The following is a 13978-nucleotide window of genomic DNA, read 5'->3' as shown; positions in this document are numbered from 1 at the left end:
GACAGGAGGATCCAGGTCCCCTGCAGCGGTGCGGGGGATCTGGATCTTAGTCTCATAATCAGACCTCTATTTGAGGTCTGATTAGAAGACGAGGGGTATTTTTCAGAGCATTTGCTCTGAAAAAACCTCGTCTTATAATCGAGCAAATACGGTAATTTTACTTTTTGAGTGGAAGTTTTCTTTTTCTTCACTATTTTCTTATAAGGGGTGATAAAGACTGATGAACCTTCTTAATAATATATATATATAATATAAATATTATTATTATTTTTTTTTTATCCCAAACAGAGAGAACAGCACTTTATTGATGTGGCTGGAAACCCAGGCAAGTCTCTGCAGAACAGTGAAACCAAGGAGAGCGAGGAGCCGAGAGAAATGATTACTCCTGCTCTCCAGGAGGCCCTCACTAAACAAGGTATGTTACGCACAAGGACTGCATGCGTGAAGTGGCCGTGACATGTGTATCCTGGGGAATATTAAACCGAATGGTGTAATGCTATGTTTACTTGGGAGAGCAGAGGCTTCCGCGCCCTGTGGTGACAGATCTTTTAAGGTAATGCATATTGCAAAGGTTGTTACTGGCTGCCCAGGTTTCAGCTGGCCGTAATATGTATGTGATATTCATTAATAGTAAACGTATGTTTTAATTTATTGAAGGATAAAATCACATTTCTATATTAAAAATATCTATAGTGGATTGTACTTACAAACCCAAAACTGGGGCACTTCTGAAGGCAAAGAACTAATTGTGGATCATTTACAGTAACATTTTGTACATGTTTATTATAAATTGTTAATAGCGTGGCAGGTAACTCCCAGGTAAGTTAGTGAGTAGTGTTTCCCACCAATATACTATACATATTTTGCAAATGGGACAAGAGGCAGCCCCAAAGAAAATCTATTTACTGCTTTATTTTTCTAAGTGTATATTTAACGTAGGAGTAAGCTCAGTGAAGCAAATGATGGATTATTTATTCCTGGAAAAAAATCTTTCTCTAATAATATGCATCACAAATCAGAATGATAACCCAGAATCCCAGTACACGTGTCACCAGAGCTTGTAAGCTTATAATAAATACATTTTTAAAAAGTACAAGATATGTAGTAATAGTATACGTACACCTAAATATCACTGTATCCTTTAACCCCTTAAGGACCGGGCTCATTTTTCGTTTTGTACCCTGTGGGACCGAGGCTGTTTTGACACTTTTGTGGTGCTTGTGTTCAGCTGTAATTTTCTCCTCACCCATTTAGTGTACCCACATAAGTTATATATTGTTTTTTTCAGGACAAGATGGGCTTTCTTCAGATACCATTATTTTGATCGTATCATCTTATTTACTATAAAAAAAATTAAAAAAACATGGTGAAAAATTGAAAAAAAACACATTTTATGACTTTTATTTGAAAAATCTTTTACTCACCTAAAAAAGCAAGTAAAAAAACTAGCTAAATAGATTCTACTACTTGTCCTGAGTTTAGAAATACCCAATGTTTTTATGTTTTTTTGCTGTTTTTTGTAAGTTATAGGGCAATAAGTACAAGCAGCGTTTTATGATTTCCAAATCTTTTTTAACAAATCTGGTCAGTCTGCCTCCATCTCCTCTTTGGAATATCTTTGAAGCCGGTTAACTCAATTTAACCCATTCAAACCATATATTTTTGAAAACTAGACACCCCAGGGTATTCCAAATGCTGTTATTTTAACCCTTTCCATGCACCAATTATACAACTACACTTTGTCAAACTTTGTAATAGTAATTTTTTTTATTTTTTTTTCCACACAAATTGTACTTTAGTTATAGATATACAGGTGCTGGTATATGTCACTGTCAAACACCCCAATGTGTGTTCAGCAACATCTCCTGAGTACAGCGATACCCCACATGCATGGGTTTGTCAGATTGTTTGGCTGGTAAAAGGCTACTTTTGGGGCATGCGTAATTCAGGTGGTCATTTGGTCATTGTGCCTCCCTCTCCTCTTTGGAATATCTTTGAAGCCGGTTAACTCAATTTAACCCATTCAAACCATATATTTTAGAAAACTAGACACCCCAGGGTATTCCAAATGCTGTTATTTTAACCCTTTCCATGCACCAATTATAGAACTACACTTTGTAATAGTAATTTTTTTTATTTTTTTTTCACACAAATTGTACTTTAGTTATAGATATACAGGTGCTGGTATATGTCACTGTCAAACAACACCCCAATGTGTGTTCAGCAACATCTCCTGAGTACAGCGATACCCCACATGCATGGGTTTGTCAGATTGTTTGGCTGGTAAAAGGCTACTTTTGGGGCATGCGTTATTCAGGTGGTCATTTGGTCATTGTGCCTCCCTCTCCTCTTTGGAATATCTTTGAAGCCGGTTAACTCAATTTAACCCATTCAAACCATATATTTTTGAAAACTAGACACCCCAGGGTATTCCAAATGCTGTTATTTTAACCCTTTCCATGCACCAATTATAGAACTACACTTTGTCAAACTTTGTAATAGTAATTTTTTTTATTTTTTTTTCACACAAATTGTACTTTAGTTATAGATATACAGGTCCTGGTATATGCCACTGTCAAACAACACGCCAATGTGTGTTCAGGAACATCTCCTGAGTGCAGTGATACCCGACATGCATGGGTTTGGCGGGTTGTTTCAGATTTAAAATGCCACATTTGGGAAGTGCGCTTTTTTTCTCCATTTTGGTCAGTCTGTACTGAGCTAGGCCACTCCAATTTACCCCATCAGCCATTTTTTTTATATATTAGACACCCCTTGGGTATTTGAAGTGCTTTTATTTTAACTCTTTGTTGAGATTTTTGAGAAATTTTAGCACTTGCTCAAAATAATAAACTTTATTTTTTAATTTTATTTTATTTTTTTAATACTTTTTTTATATTTTTTTTTTACACATTTTGCTGGTACTGGATGGTTCATCTAGTGACATCACTGCATAATTATTTTTAAATGTTAGCACATTTTTTTTTATTTTTTTTTCCATTTTTTATTTATTTTTATTTTTTTTGAATATTTTACTAATCACATAGTGATTAGAAAGCTGGGCTCCATTGACTTGCATGGTTGAATGCAGTACCTGTATTCAACCAGCAAGTGGAGCCAGTTCTCTAGAGGGTCTGGAGACCCTCTAGCGAACTTTTTCGTCTTTATTGTTTTATTTCCAGGGCCGCTGCCATCTTGCTTGATGGCGAAGATCACCGGCAGCGGCGGCTGTGACCGCTCTCCGGAGCGGTCACAGCCCACCCAGAGGTAAGTGTTTGGTGTCGCTGGATGCCTCCTGATCGAGGCATTCCAGCGACACCATTTAAGTTTAGGAGGCGATCGTTGATCGCCTCCTAAACGCTTTTAAAACGGGCGTCCGCCGCCATACAATGTATGGCGGCTGTTGACGCCCCGGGGAGGGGCCAGACATGGCCCCCGATGCCGATCTCGGCCTTGCTGAATGCCTCGACATCGAGGCATTGCAGCAAGGCCGTTTAAGCGAAGAAAGTGATCCTTGATCACTTTCTAAGCTTATTTAATTTTTTGACGGTTCAGGACCGTCAAAGGTAATTTAGTGACCTTCTTGTTATGACGGTCCTGAACCGGCAAAGGTCGCGAAGGGGTTAAAGCATTATTTACCATACCTCAATAATTCACAGGTAAACATGCAGTGAGTGCACTTTTTTAAAGCGGTGTCACCTTTAATCTGCCGTCAAAAGGATGCCGCGTTGCCTTTTTTAAAACGACAATATAATAAAGTCTGAGGGAAGAGAAGCTTCCCTTATGAGACAGGCAGCACCGTGGATATGCTAGTTAGGATGAAGTATCTGCTCCTCTCCTAACGCTCCGGTGACTCTTAACTTTGATTTAGAAAGCGAGGTAGAGGAAGATTAACTGTGTCCTGCAGACTCCTTGCTATGGGGTGGATTACATTGGCGCAACATGAGTTCATTGCTTCTATCAGAAAATGCATCTCACAACCAGACTCGATCTTCTCTATTTTTTTCCTTTTTTTGTTTTTTGTTTAAAAACCTTTTGTGTGATATTTCCAGACAGATGGATGAAACGGGCACCTCATGTAGAATGTTTCCTTTTTATGTATTGCATCTTTACCTGGGGGCATTCTAGAATATTATAAATGCCATCATTCAATGTAACTGCATAAGGTAGTTCTCGTTATTATGATTCTTGTCTGTCATGTTAATCGTTGTAGTTTTCCATCTGGCTCCTCATTATGAATTCTTCTGTGATCCTTACCATTACATGGCTACAGATGGTGCATTATAGCTAGCATCTTTAGGTAACCTAATGCATTAAACCATAGTTTGCAGGGTCCACAAAACTAATCTGATTGGGACGGTGGGTCTGTCTAAAATTAGCAATGTATATGGATTAAAACACGCCTTATGTTTATACTGTTATAAACTGCATCATTGTTCCTCCCCATTGGGGTATCTGGCGATTATAGGTCGCACCCTAATGGTACAGTGTAATGGTAAAACAGTATTTTACCTAATACACAGGAATACATGTATTTTAACATTTTTGGTATATTTTATGAAGTTAGTCAGCAAACAGAAATTTGGAAGACCAATAGCCATTTTAAGGTCCCTCCTTAATTAATAATGCACCTTATAGATACACCACTCTATATGCTTTATGCCCCCTAGAAATGCCATTCTCCTCCCTAGATATGCACCCCCAGACTCCTTGGACGTCTGCGCAATGCACTTAGACAACCTCTGCTGCCGGACCTTCCTCCGGGGCGTCTATGGTGGAGCGCTGGAAGGTGATGTCATGCCGGTGCCCCACCATAGAAGCCCCGGGCTGCCGGAGAGGAAGATCCAGGTCTCCTGCAGCGCTGCGGGGATCTACATCCTAACCCTCCTGTGGGCTAAATGAAAAAGAAATTAATCACGTGCCCGGAACTACATGAATGGCGCATCCATGTGCTAAACCACGATTATAGGGGGGAAAAAAAAGTGCAGCCTATATTCGGGCAAATACGGTAAATTGCACCCGCTCTATTGGTTGGGGCAGCCTTTGGCGAGGGTGGGGTGAGGAGAGGAGAAGAGAGAGCAGAGGGATAAGACAATACCATTGTATCCACATCATCCTTAAGGTGAACTTTTTAACTAGTTTTAATAAACAACTTTGCTAATGCCAAAAACTGAAGGTTACGGCGGTTCAGATTTGTACATAGATTATTGAATACACGTTTCTGTTTCCAATTTTCTTGAAATTAAATTTGTGAGGTTAAAGCACTTGGGGAATGCCGCACAAGTTAAATGTTCTGAAAAATCTACCAGACCGATGTCTTTATCCCAGTGTGATCATTGCACTGTAATCAAATCTTCGGTTCATTTTTCCCCTCTGATTTCGGCTTGGATTTTACTCTTGACTCTTCACTGTCATTTTTATTCTTCCGCTCCCCAACTGAAAACATCTGTTTATGAGATTTAAACAATGTACCATCAATCACATGAAACCAAAGCCGTTGCACCGGTTTCTGAAGGGAATTGTCGTACACTTCATTATCTATAAAATTCCCTTGCGCCACTTTGTGAATCTGCTACTACCTGCTTATCATTGTGGTAGGGGATTTACTTTCCAGTATGGCTGCTATAAAGTAGCATTCATTTCCTGTGTTATACAATATTGGTAACAGAATCACCTGTAACAATTTTAGTATATTACATGGAATAAAATGTTATTAAAACAAGCTATTAAATGAGAATATATTGTTTCATTTTTTGTAAATCAAAACTTGAGGTATTTTTCATAGTGGGGGGGGGGCGGCGGCGGCAAAGGGGAAACAGAGGAAATTAAATATCAAGGGTATTTGCAGGTCCAAGCATCTCAATCCGAACATAAAGAGGCATGATCCAGAAACCTACCCTAATCAGAGCTCTAAACTGTCTGGAGGCCGTGAATTGGGTCCAGATCAGCCAAGTCGCCATGTAGGACTCTTATCTGCTTGTTTCACCAACTCCTCCATTGCCCTTATCTCACATTTCGTTATTAGACTGTGTTTCATACAAATCGCTTTCTAAATCTCTCGCTCTCCTCTCGAGGTTTGGGTCATTCGTCTTCCTGCATGAGCCAGTTGCGGTTCAGCTGGACAGTTGACCTGGCACGTCCCTATAGATTTCTGATACAAATCAGAATTGCTCCAGAACTCTCGAGGAACATCCAGATTGCTTTTTATCAAACTCTAGGCAAGCGTTCATGTTCTGGTTTCCACCTTCCCGTCTTGTCTTGAGCCCCATATTTGACTAGTACCTGTGCAATTTGTGGAGTAATTCACACCGACCTTTACGGGCGCTCTTTGAGAAATATATATTTTGAATGTGACAAGGGTCAGTGTTGGATTCATATTGGGCAGAGCTTGTAATCAAGCCTGTCAATCTGGTCCTGAAAAACCTGACCCTTATAATTCTGTTCATTGTGTTGTTATCCGAGTGAGATGTGAGGAATAACCTTTTCCCATCTGAAGATTCCCTGTTTGATTACCTAGTTTGTCTGACAAATGAAACTACCAAACGTTGGTGCGTGTTTTTTTTTTTTTTTTCCTTCTTATTTGAGACCCAGGAAATGTTCCTACAGTCTACGAAATGACCTGACCCAAATCAGTGTGACAATTATGTATCAACTGATCTTTATGTCAATTCACCTTATGTACTCAATGGGATATAGAATTTTTTTTCCCCTACTGATCCTCTTTGGTGGCATGTAGTTCTGGCTGGGGTGGGTGTAGAAGAGCAAATAATGTCAGGACAGGGAATTGATATACTAGTTTTGCTTATGTATATTTCCAGTTTTTAATGACTTTTAAAAACGTGTATGGACAAAGGGGAACTTGTGTTGGCAGTAGGCCTGTCAAATGGATTTGAACAAAGAAACCCAGCTAATGCTCGTTTGCCTGTGTACTGATAGAACATTTAGTTTATGCATCCTGTAGTGCTACTTATAGGAACGCACTCCGTGGGTGACTTCCAGGTGACCATGTTGGTTCATACAAGGGATATGTTAAAAGCTCTGTTTATCATGCTGATATTGCTGTGTTCTTCGGTAAGGTTTGTGATTGAGATCGTGCTGATTCTGACATTTAAGTGCTGTAATGAGCTTCACGCTCTTAGTCTGGGGTTCTTATCTGGTTCCTGCACAAGTTGATCTGGAAGCTTTAAATCTGAACGCACACATTGTTTAATTGTTACCGCCAGTGTGAACTCATTACTTTAATTTGGTGAATCAAAAGTTGGATCGTTATTCCAAGTGCGATACTTTTTCTAAATAAGCACACTAGCTTAGATTGGACTGGGTATTTTTAACATGCAACCAGGTTTAAAGAGAAACTATTACAAGTGAGTGATCTGTACTTGGCAATAAGTTTATCGATCCCTTGAATCAGGGCTTGGCAAATTTGTTGTGAATCTAGGCGCCAGCTAAAAAAAGTTAGGAGCCAGGATTTTTTAAAAACAGTTGGTCAGGAGTGATCTGATCATCAGCCCACTTACTAAACTCACAGCATTTGACCTGGAAGCACCTTGGACTTTCAGGTCAGTGCTTTTTTTTGTTTTTTTTTTTCAATGCTGATGTTCCATTGGAGCACAGCATTGACTGATATTTAGTCCCCTCAAGCTTGTGGGGACAAATGTTAACCCCTGCAATGCCACAAATGTGCCATACACAATTGTGGCATTGAAGGGGTTAACGCTGCACTGTCGCTCTCATGGAGCAATCAGGCAGCAGGGGAGGGTTGGGGCTGCCTGATTGCTCCATGAGAGCGACAGTGCAGCGTTAACCCCTTCAATGCCACAATTGTGTATGGCACATTGCCATTTGTAACATTTGACACACATGTGGAGACCGAAGAACCCTCTTCCCCTGTCCCTGAAACTGGGACACAGACGGTAGACCGGCATCTGGTGGGAGGAGGGCTTGTGGAGGCTCGTTTTTTGCTGTTGCTGGTCTGCAGACCACCAGCAGCAGAGCCCCGTACAAAACGGGAGTTAACCCCTAAAATGCAGCGATCGCGGCATTGAAGGGGTTAACGATGCACTGTCGCTCTCAGGGAGCGATCAGGCAGCAGGGGAGGGTTGGGGCTGGTCTTCACACTCATGTGGAGACCAAAGAACCCTCTCCCCCTGTCCCTGAAGCTGCCTCGGGCAGCTGGGATGCAATTGCTGGTCTATAGACCAGCCATTGCAGGGAGGAGTCTCTATGACTGGTGTAGGCTTCCATGCCTACAGGAGTCATCAAAGGGCTTGTGGGGGGGCTCGTTTTTGCTGTTGCTGGTCTGCCTGGGCTTTCAGGCAGACCACCAGCAGCAGAGCCCCGTACAAAACGGGAATTAACCCCTAAAATTGAAGGCATTTAAGGGGTTAATGCTGCACTTTCGCTCTCGCCCCACTTGTGTGGGGACCCAATTAACACTCAACCCCCTTTCCTCAAGCTGCCTGTGGGGCGTTTTCAGCCTACAGAATCACTCTGTGGGAGTGATCACAGGCTCGGGATGGCTGTGGTGACGTGGGGGCATTTTTTGGGGGATGTAACAGGCTGACAAACACCTAGGCGCCAGGACAAAATTCTCAGTCGCCATGGCGACCTGACGCCTGGGATGTGTCGAGCCCTGCTTGAATGCGTCGATGCTGTAGGTTTATATTAACTGATATTTTCACCATTCTTGTGCTAAGCCCCGAGTAAGCAGCCATGATTTATAATCAATTTAAATACCTGCTGGTTCATTTGTTGTAACAATGTGCTTTTGTTTAAGGTAGCTCTGAAATAATTTATCGATAGCACCATTCTTTGCTCCTTTTATTTTGTTTTATTGCTGTAGTATATTGTTTTACTCTGTTGTGGCCACTGGTATGTATCGGTTTGTCCTTTGCCAGGCTTCTTGATTTACTTGCATGCCTAGGAGCTATTGCAGTGTCGAAGAATAATGGCTATTAAACTCTTTTCAATGAGATTGATAACGTGGGTTGCATGTGATTTGCAAAGTGTAGTTTCTTGAAAATGCAGCATTGATTCTATTCTTTAGGAATTGTAATTGCCTATGTATGTCTTCATGCATCAAAAACCTTTCTTTAGATCAATGTCTTTTTTAAACTTAGAAGGGATAATGGTACTAGTGAATACACAACCTAGTTGGTGTGTATGCAGATCTGAGAGTTGTACTATGATATGACACAAGCCACTATTATCGTTTTTTGTTTTATATTGCATCATCATATTCCGTGGAGCTGTAAGTGCCTGCGGACGTAGATCATGTAGAACCGAAGCCAAAAGCCTCTGTCCCTCGCTAGTCCCTTTTGTATCTTAGCTTTCACTAACTCAATGGATCATACACGTCCGTATAGGTCAGGTAATAATGACAAAATGAAGACCTTCGTTGTTGAGTTACAGTAACCACGCTGGAGTATTTCGAGTGATATGGGTTATTTTTTATGTATATAGCACCAACAATTTACACAGTGCTTCTTCCATACCATACAAATGGGTTGTGTGCAATTGTACAAAAAGTTGCAAATTCAGAAATATGTTTTCAAACTTCCCTAATTGATTACAAAGTAACGCTTTAGAGCACCATTACAAATAGAATACAAAATTAAAAAAAACATTTAAAATTGCCAACATACAAAATGCAAGAACATTCTCAGTAGTTGAGACATACCGCTACAGGCGGAGGAGAGGGAAGGCTCTTGAGAGCTTGAAATCTATTAGGTGGAGTGGCGCGCTCCAAGGTTAGAGATGGATGGGGAATGGATGGGTTTGTGGCTATTAAGCAGATTATATGCTTCTCCAAATAGGTGTGCAGTAAACAAAGGTAGGAGGGAAACAACCTTCATTCAGAATAAATGATGATGGTAAATGTGTAGAAATGGTTGGGATATCAGACTCCAATAGATTAGCAAGCAAGTTTCGGACAAGTACTATTGAGATGATGTGGTATAAAGCCGTGTGACTATTTAAATGGCTTTCCTCCCAAGAAAAAGTGATATTTGCTTGTGGAAATAATGAAGCTTTACTCCCCAACTGGAGGGCTAAAAGCCAGATAGCCCCCCTCAACGACTTTGTATAACGCAATTCCTAGCAGGAAAACCCATATTTTTTATTGTTTTACATCACTGATGTGGAAAACAGTCCTTGAGGGCCAGTCCTGCCAGAGTTCTAGGATTTTTGTTCTTCAAATGTAGTCTTGCAACAACACACAATGTGATTTGTAATAACCTTTAAGGGGCTTTAAACTCCATTAAGTTGATATTACCTGGATCCTGTCCTTTGTAAACGGAATGCTGCTCTCCAGTGTAGAACAATAGATCTAGAGTGGTTGGGTACAATGTTATAATTAAAGAAGGCTAGAAATTACCAGTTAATTAGGTATTCCCTGTGCCACTAATTTGCTTGTTTGCTGTACAGACACTTTTCCAATGTGTGTGTGTTATGAATGAATAATCAATAAAAAAAATCAACTCCAAATAGGATCTCCTTATTCATACATTAGAATATAGGTAAGTGCTTGATATATGCTACATAAAAGAAAATGGGCATATTAAAGCAGTATTAAACTACGTAATTTAACATATCTTAATGTTTTGAGTCCATAGAATAGAATCTCCATTTAAAACAAGTGACCCTTCAGGTTCATAGTCGACTGTTTGAAAACTGCTGTCCCACATAGAGCCAGCAGGTGCACTCTGTACTTTTCTCTGAAGTTTCGATTTCCCAGTTCTAAAATGATTGAAGAAGTCTCTGGTTGTTTATAATCGCCTTTTAGACCCTAATAATTCACTACTCCTACTGCCTAATAATAATGAATTGTGCCATTTGTCTGAATAGACCACGGCTTTATTTATTTTTTTAACTATTTCTTATTTCTTGCTACTTTTTATGTAGATGCTATTTGAATCGCATAAAATACCAAGGGCTCTGCAGATTTAATTCAGAGGAGGAGAGATATAAGCGCCATGGTCATTGATTTACCTTGCAAGACAGTTGTCTGCTTAGAGAGCAGTTATCTAGGGGATTTACAGCTTGTTCTGATTTTGTTTCTTCAATTTTCAGGTTATAGACTAATTGGAAGTCACTCGGGTGTCAAGCTGTGCAGATGGACCAAGGTATAGTTTATTTTTTTATATGTACGTATTTGGAAAGGTGTAAAGAAAATGTATTGCCTCTGTTTCATTTTGTGGCCGGTTACATTTACTTACATGGCATATAGCGCTAGCAGATTTCTTAGTGCTGCTATAGTTGGGGGGACAGTGACAATATTTAACAATCAATTCAAAATAACACCTGTTAAATCCCAATTGTACCAAAGAAAAGGAGGGCTCTGCTCTAGCGTTCTTACAATGCATTAATATAGGGCTGAAACAACTAATCGATGAAATCAATAATGAAAATCGTCAACGACTTTCATTATCGATTATTCGAATCGATTTTTATCGATTATAAAGTTTTTTTTCAGAGCAAATGCTCTGAAAAACTCCTCTCCTTATATAATCCGACCTCAAACAGAGATCGGATTATAACACTAGAATCCAGATCCCCCGCAACGCTGCAGGGGACCTGGATTCCCCTCACTGTCGGCCGGTGTCTCACTTCCGTCTCTCTCCCCCCCTCCCATACACCCCTCTGACTCCTCCCCCCTCCATACATCGATCTGACTCTCTACCCGGCTCCGTTGCTGACAGGCACTTTCACTGCAGCTTCATAGAAGCCTCAGCGTAAGTGAAGGGCAGTAACGGAGGCTGTCTGTGCGATGCAGACCCCCACCAGCTGACAGAGAATCGAGGTCTCCTGCAGAGGATCATCCTCTCTGTCAGCCTGTGGGGGTCTGCATCGCACAGACAGCCTCCGTTACTGCCCTTCACTTACGCTGAGGCTTCTATGAAGCTGCAGTGAAAGTGCCTGTCAGCAACGGAGCCGGGTAGAGAGGCAGAGCCATGTATGGGAGGGGGGAGGAGTCAGAGGGGTGTATGGGAGCCACCCTCCCATACACCACTCTGGCTCCTCCCCCTCCCATACGCCACTCTGCCTCTCTACCCGGCTCCCTGGTGTCTTGTGAACCTCTGTTGCTGACAGGAGGCAGAGTGGAGTATGGGAGGGGGGAGGAGGCAGAGTGGTGTATGGGAGGGGGGAGGAGGCAGAGTGGTGTATGGGTGAGTTATAGTGGTGTATGGGGGGGTATTATGAATTTCAGGGCTTATAGGGGGTATAAGGCATATGAGGGAGGGCATAAAACATATCTGGGGGTAAAATGTATGTCAGGGGGCTCAGCTGCGTATCACTGGCATATAAGGAGTATAAGGCATATCGGGGGCACAGTGGCATATCAGGGGGCACAGTGGAATCTGGTATATAAGAGGTGTAAGGCATATATGGGGGCAGAGTGGCAAGCTGGGGGTCAGATGTGCATAACTGGGGGCAGTTTGGTAAATAAAAGAAAATATAAACAAGGCTTTTTTCTCATAGTTTTTTTATTAAATATGAAAATATGAATTAATATTTACTAATAACTTTGTATTAAAACCTAGTTTGAGAAACACTGTTTTTGGGTTCTTGTAGCTTTTATTATTGTCAGAAAAATAAGAAGGTGAATAGAGAGAGAGAGGCCATTGTGATAAAGACATGAAAGTGTAAATTGTACGTTTTTTATTTTAAATTTTAAAAAATTGCATTTTTTTATCTGATTAATCGAAAAAATTATCGGTGAACTAATCGATTATTAAAATAATCGTTAGTTGCAGCCCTACATTAATATTCAGCTGTGATATTGGACTGTTATATTTACTTTTTAATTCAGATACAGAGAAAGTTTAAGGAGCAAAAATATCCATTTTTTTTAATTAGAAGTGAAGGTATTGCCTTTAATTATTGAACCCCTCTTCCATAAATGATGACCTAAAGTTTGCCGTTCATTAAATATATCCAACACATAACAAAAGCAGCGTTTTGATGCACATTGTGGCTCGATCGTAAATTATGTCGCATGATGTGGATATTCTAGTCTTTAGTAGCACAGATTTATTGGGGCTTTTACAGTAAGTGGCCTTGTGCTTGTAGAGCCAGTTGTAAGTTCATTTTGATATGTTAGCCACTGTAGCTTTTACTGTTTAAATATTAATGTGGGTAGAATGTTCTCTTGAATAAACAATTTTTTTTGCGCTTGATCTGTTTGTTCTATTTATTTCTTTATTTTACAGTCCATGCTACGGGGTAGAGGAGGATGTTACAAGCACACTTTCTATGGCATCGAAAGTCATCGCTGCATGGAAACAACTCCAAGTCTGGCTTGTGCCAATAAATGCGTATTCTGCTGGAGGTAACCTTTCATATAGCGAAAGAATATTCGTTTAGTATAGGTCAGCCACAAGTACATATTTATCATATCGGTGAGATGTTCGCTGCGTTCTGATGTTCACAGAAGGGAAGGTGTCGGCAACTTTGCTCGACTCCTTGGTTGACCTATGGAAAACCTTTTCTGAAGACGCAAAGTAGGAAACTATTTATAAGGCTGTTGGCCAGGTATAAATAGAGCCAAATAAAAGAAATTGTTCTAGCCTCCACTGGAGGGAAACTGGTCAGAGGTTGTCGAGGAGATCCAATGCTCTCCTCTTCACTTGCTGTGTACGGATAGGCGATGAAAAAATGCTAGACGTAAAACATGCGTCCAGTGATGAAAAACTGGTATTTTCAAGCCTTGTGAGATGTATTCTCATTCTTACGCAGAGCTATTTATATGTTTTGTGTAGCTTTAGCAATATATTAAACTATTCATACTGAACACTCAAATAACCAAACAATAGTTTTCATGTGATCATCCCGAATCGAGATGTTATGCTGTAATAGCATCCACGACTTTTGTAATGTAGCTATCCAGCCTGGATGTAGATTTGAAGCTATGTAAACATATTTATGAAGCATCAGCAAATTCTACAGCATTGTAGCAATAGGTTGGCAATAAGATTAA

At 40.5% G+C, this 13978-nt stretch overlaps 1 protein-coding gene across 2 annotated transcripts in view; it reads left to right on the top strand.

Annotated features, from left to right (window-relative positions):
• LOC149300934 (S-adenosyl-L-methionine-dependent tRNA 4-demethylwyosine synthase TYW1) overlaps positions 1–13978 on the top strand; it is a 71113-nt gene that overhangs the window by 12304 nt on the left and 44831 nt on the right. The window contains exons 9-11 of one of the 2 annotated variants that reach the window (XM_089484627.1): positions 358–415; positions 11071–11123; positions 13212–13330. In XM_089484627.1, coding sequence (XP_089340753.1) covers positions 376–415; positions 11071–11123; positions 13212–13330 — 212 coding nt within the window. In that variant the 5' untranslated portion in view covers positions 358–375. Of the gene's footprint in view, positions 1–339; positions 416–11070; positions 11124–13211; positions 13331–13978 lie in introns of both variants that reach the window. The other variant, XM_089484628.1, reaches the window with a different exon arrangement.

This window comes from Sceloporus occidentalis, unplaced genomic scaffold, assembly GCF_023333645.1.
Source record: "Sceloporus occidentalis isolate IW3139 unplaced genomic scaffold, rSceOcc1.0.p SCAF_22, whole genome shotgun sequence".
NCBI classification, from domain to species: Eukaryota; Metazoa; Chordata; class Lepidosauria; order Squamata; family Phrynosomatidae; genus Sceloporus; species Sceloporus occidentalis.
This window is presented reverse-complemented; position numbering and strand designations above follow the sequence as displayed.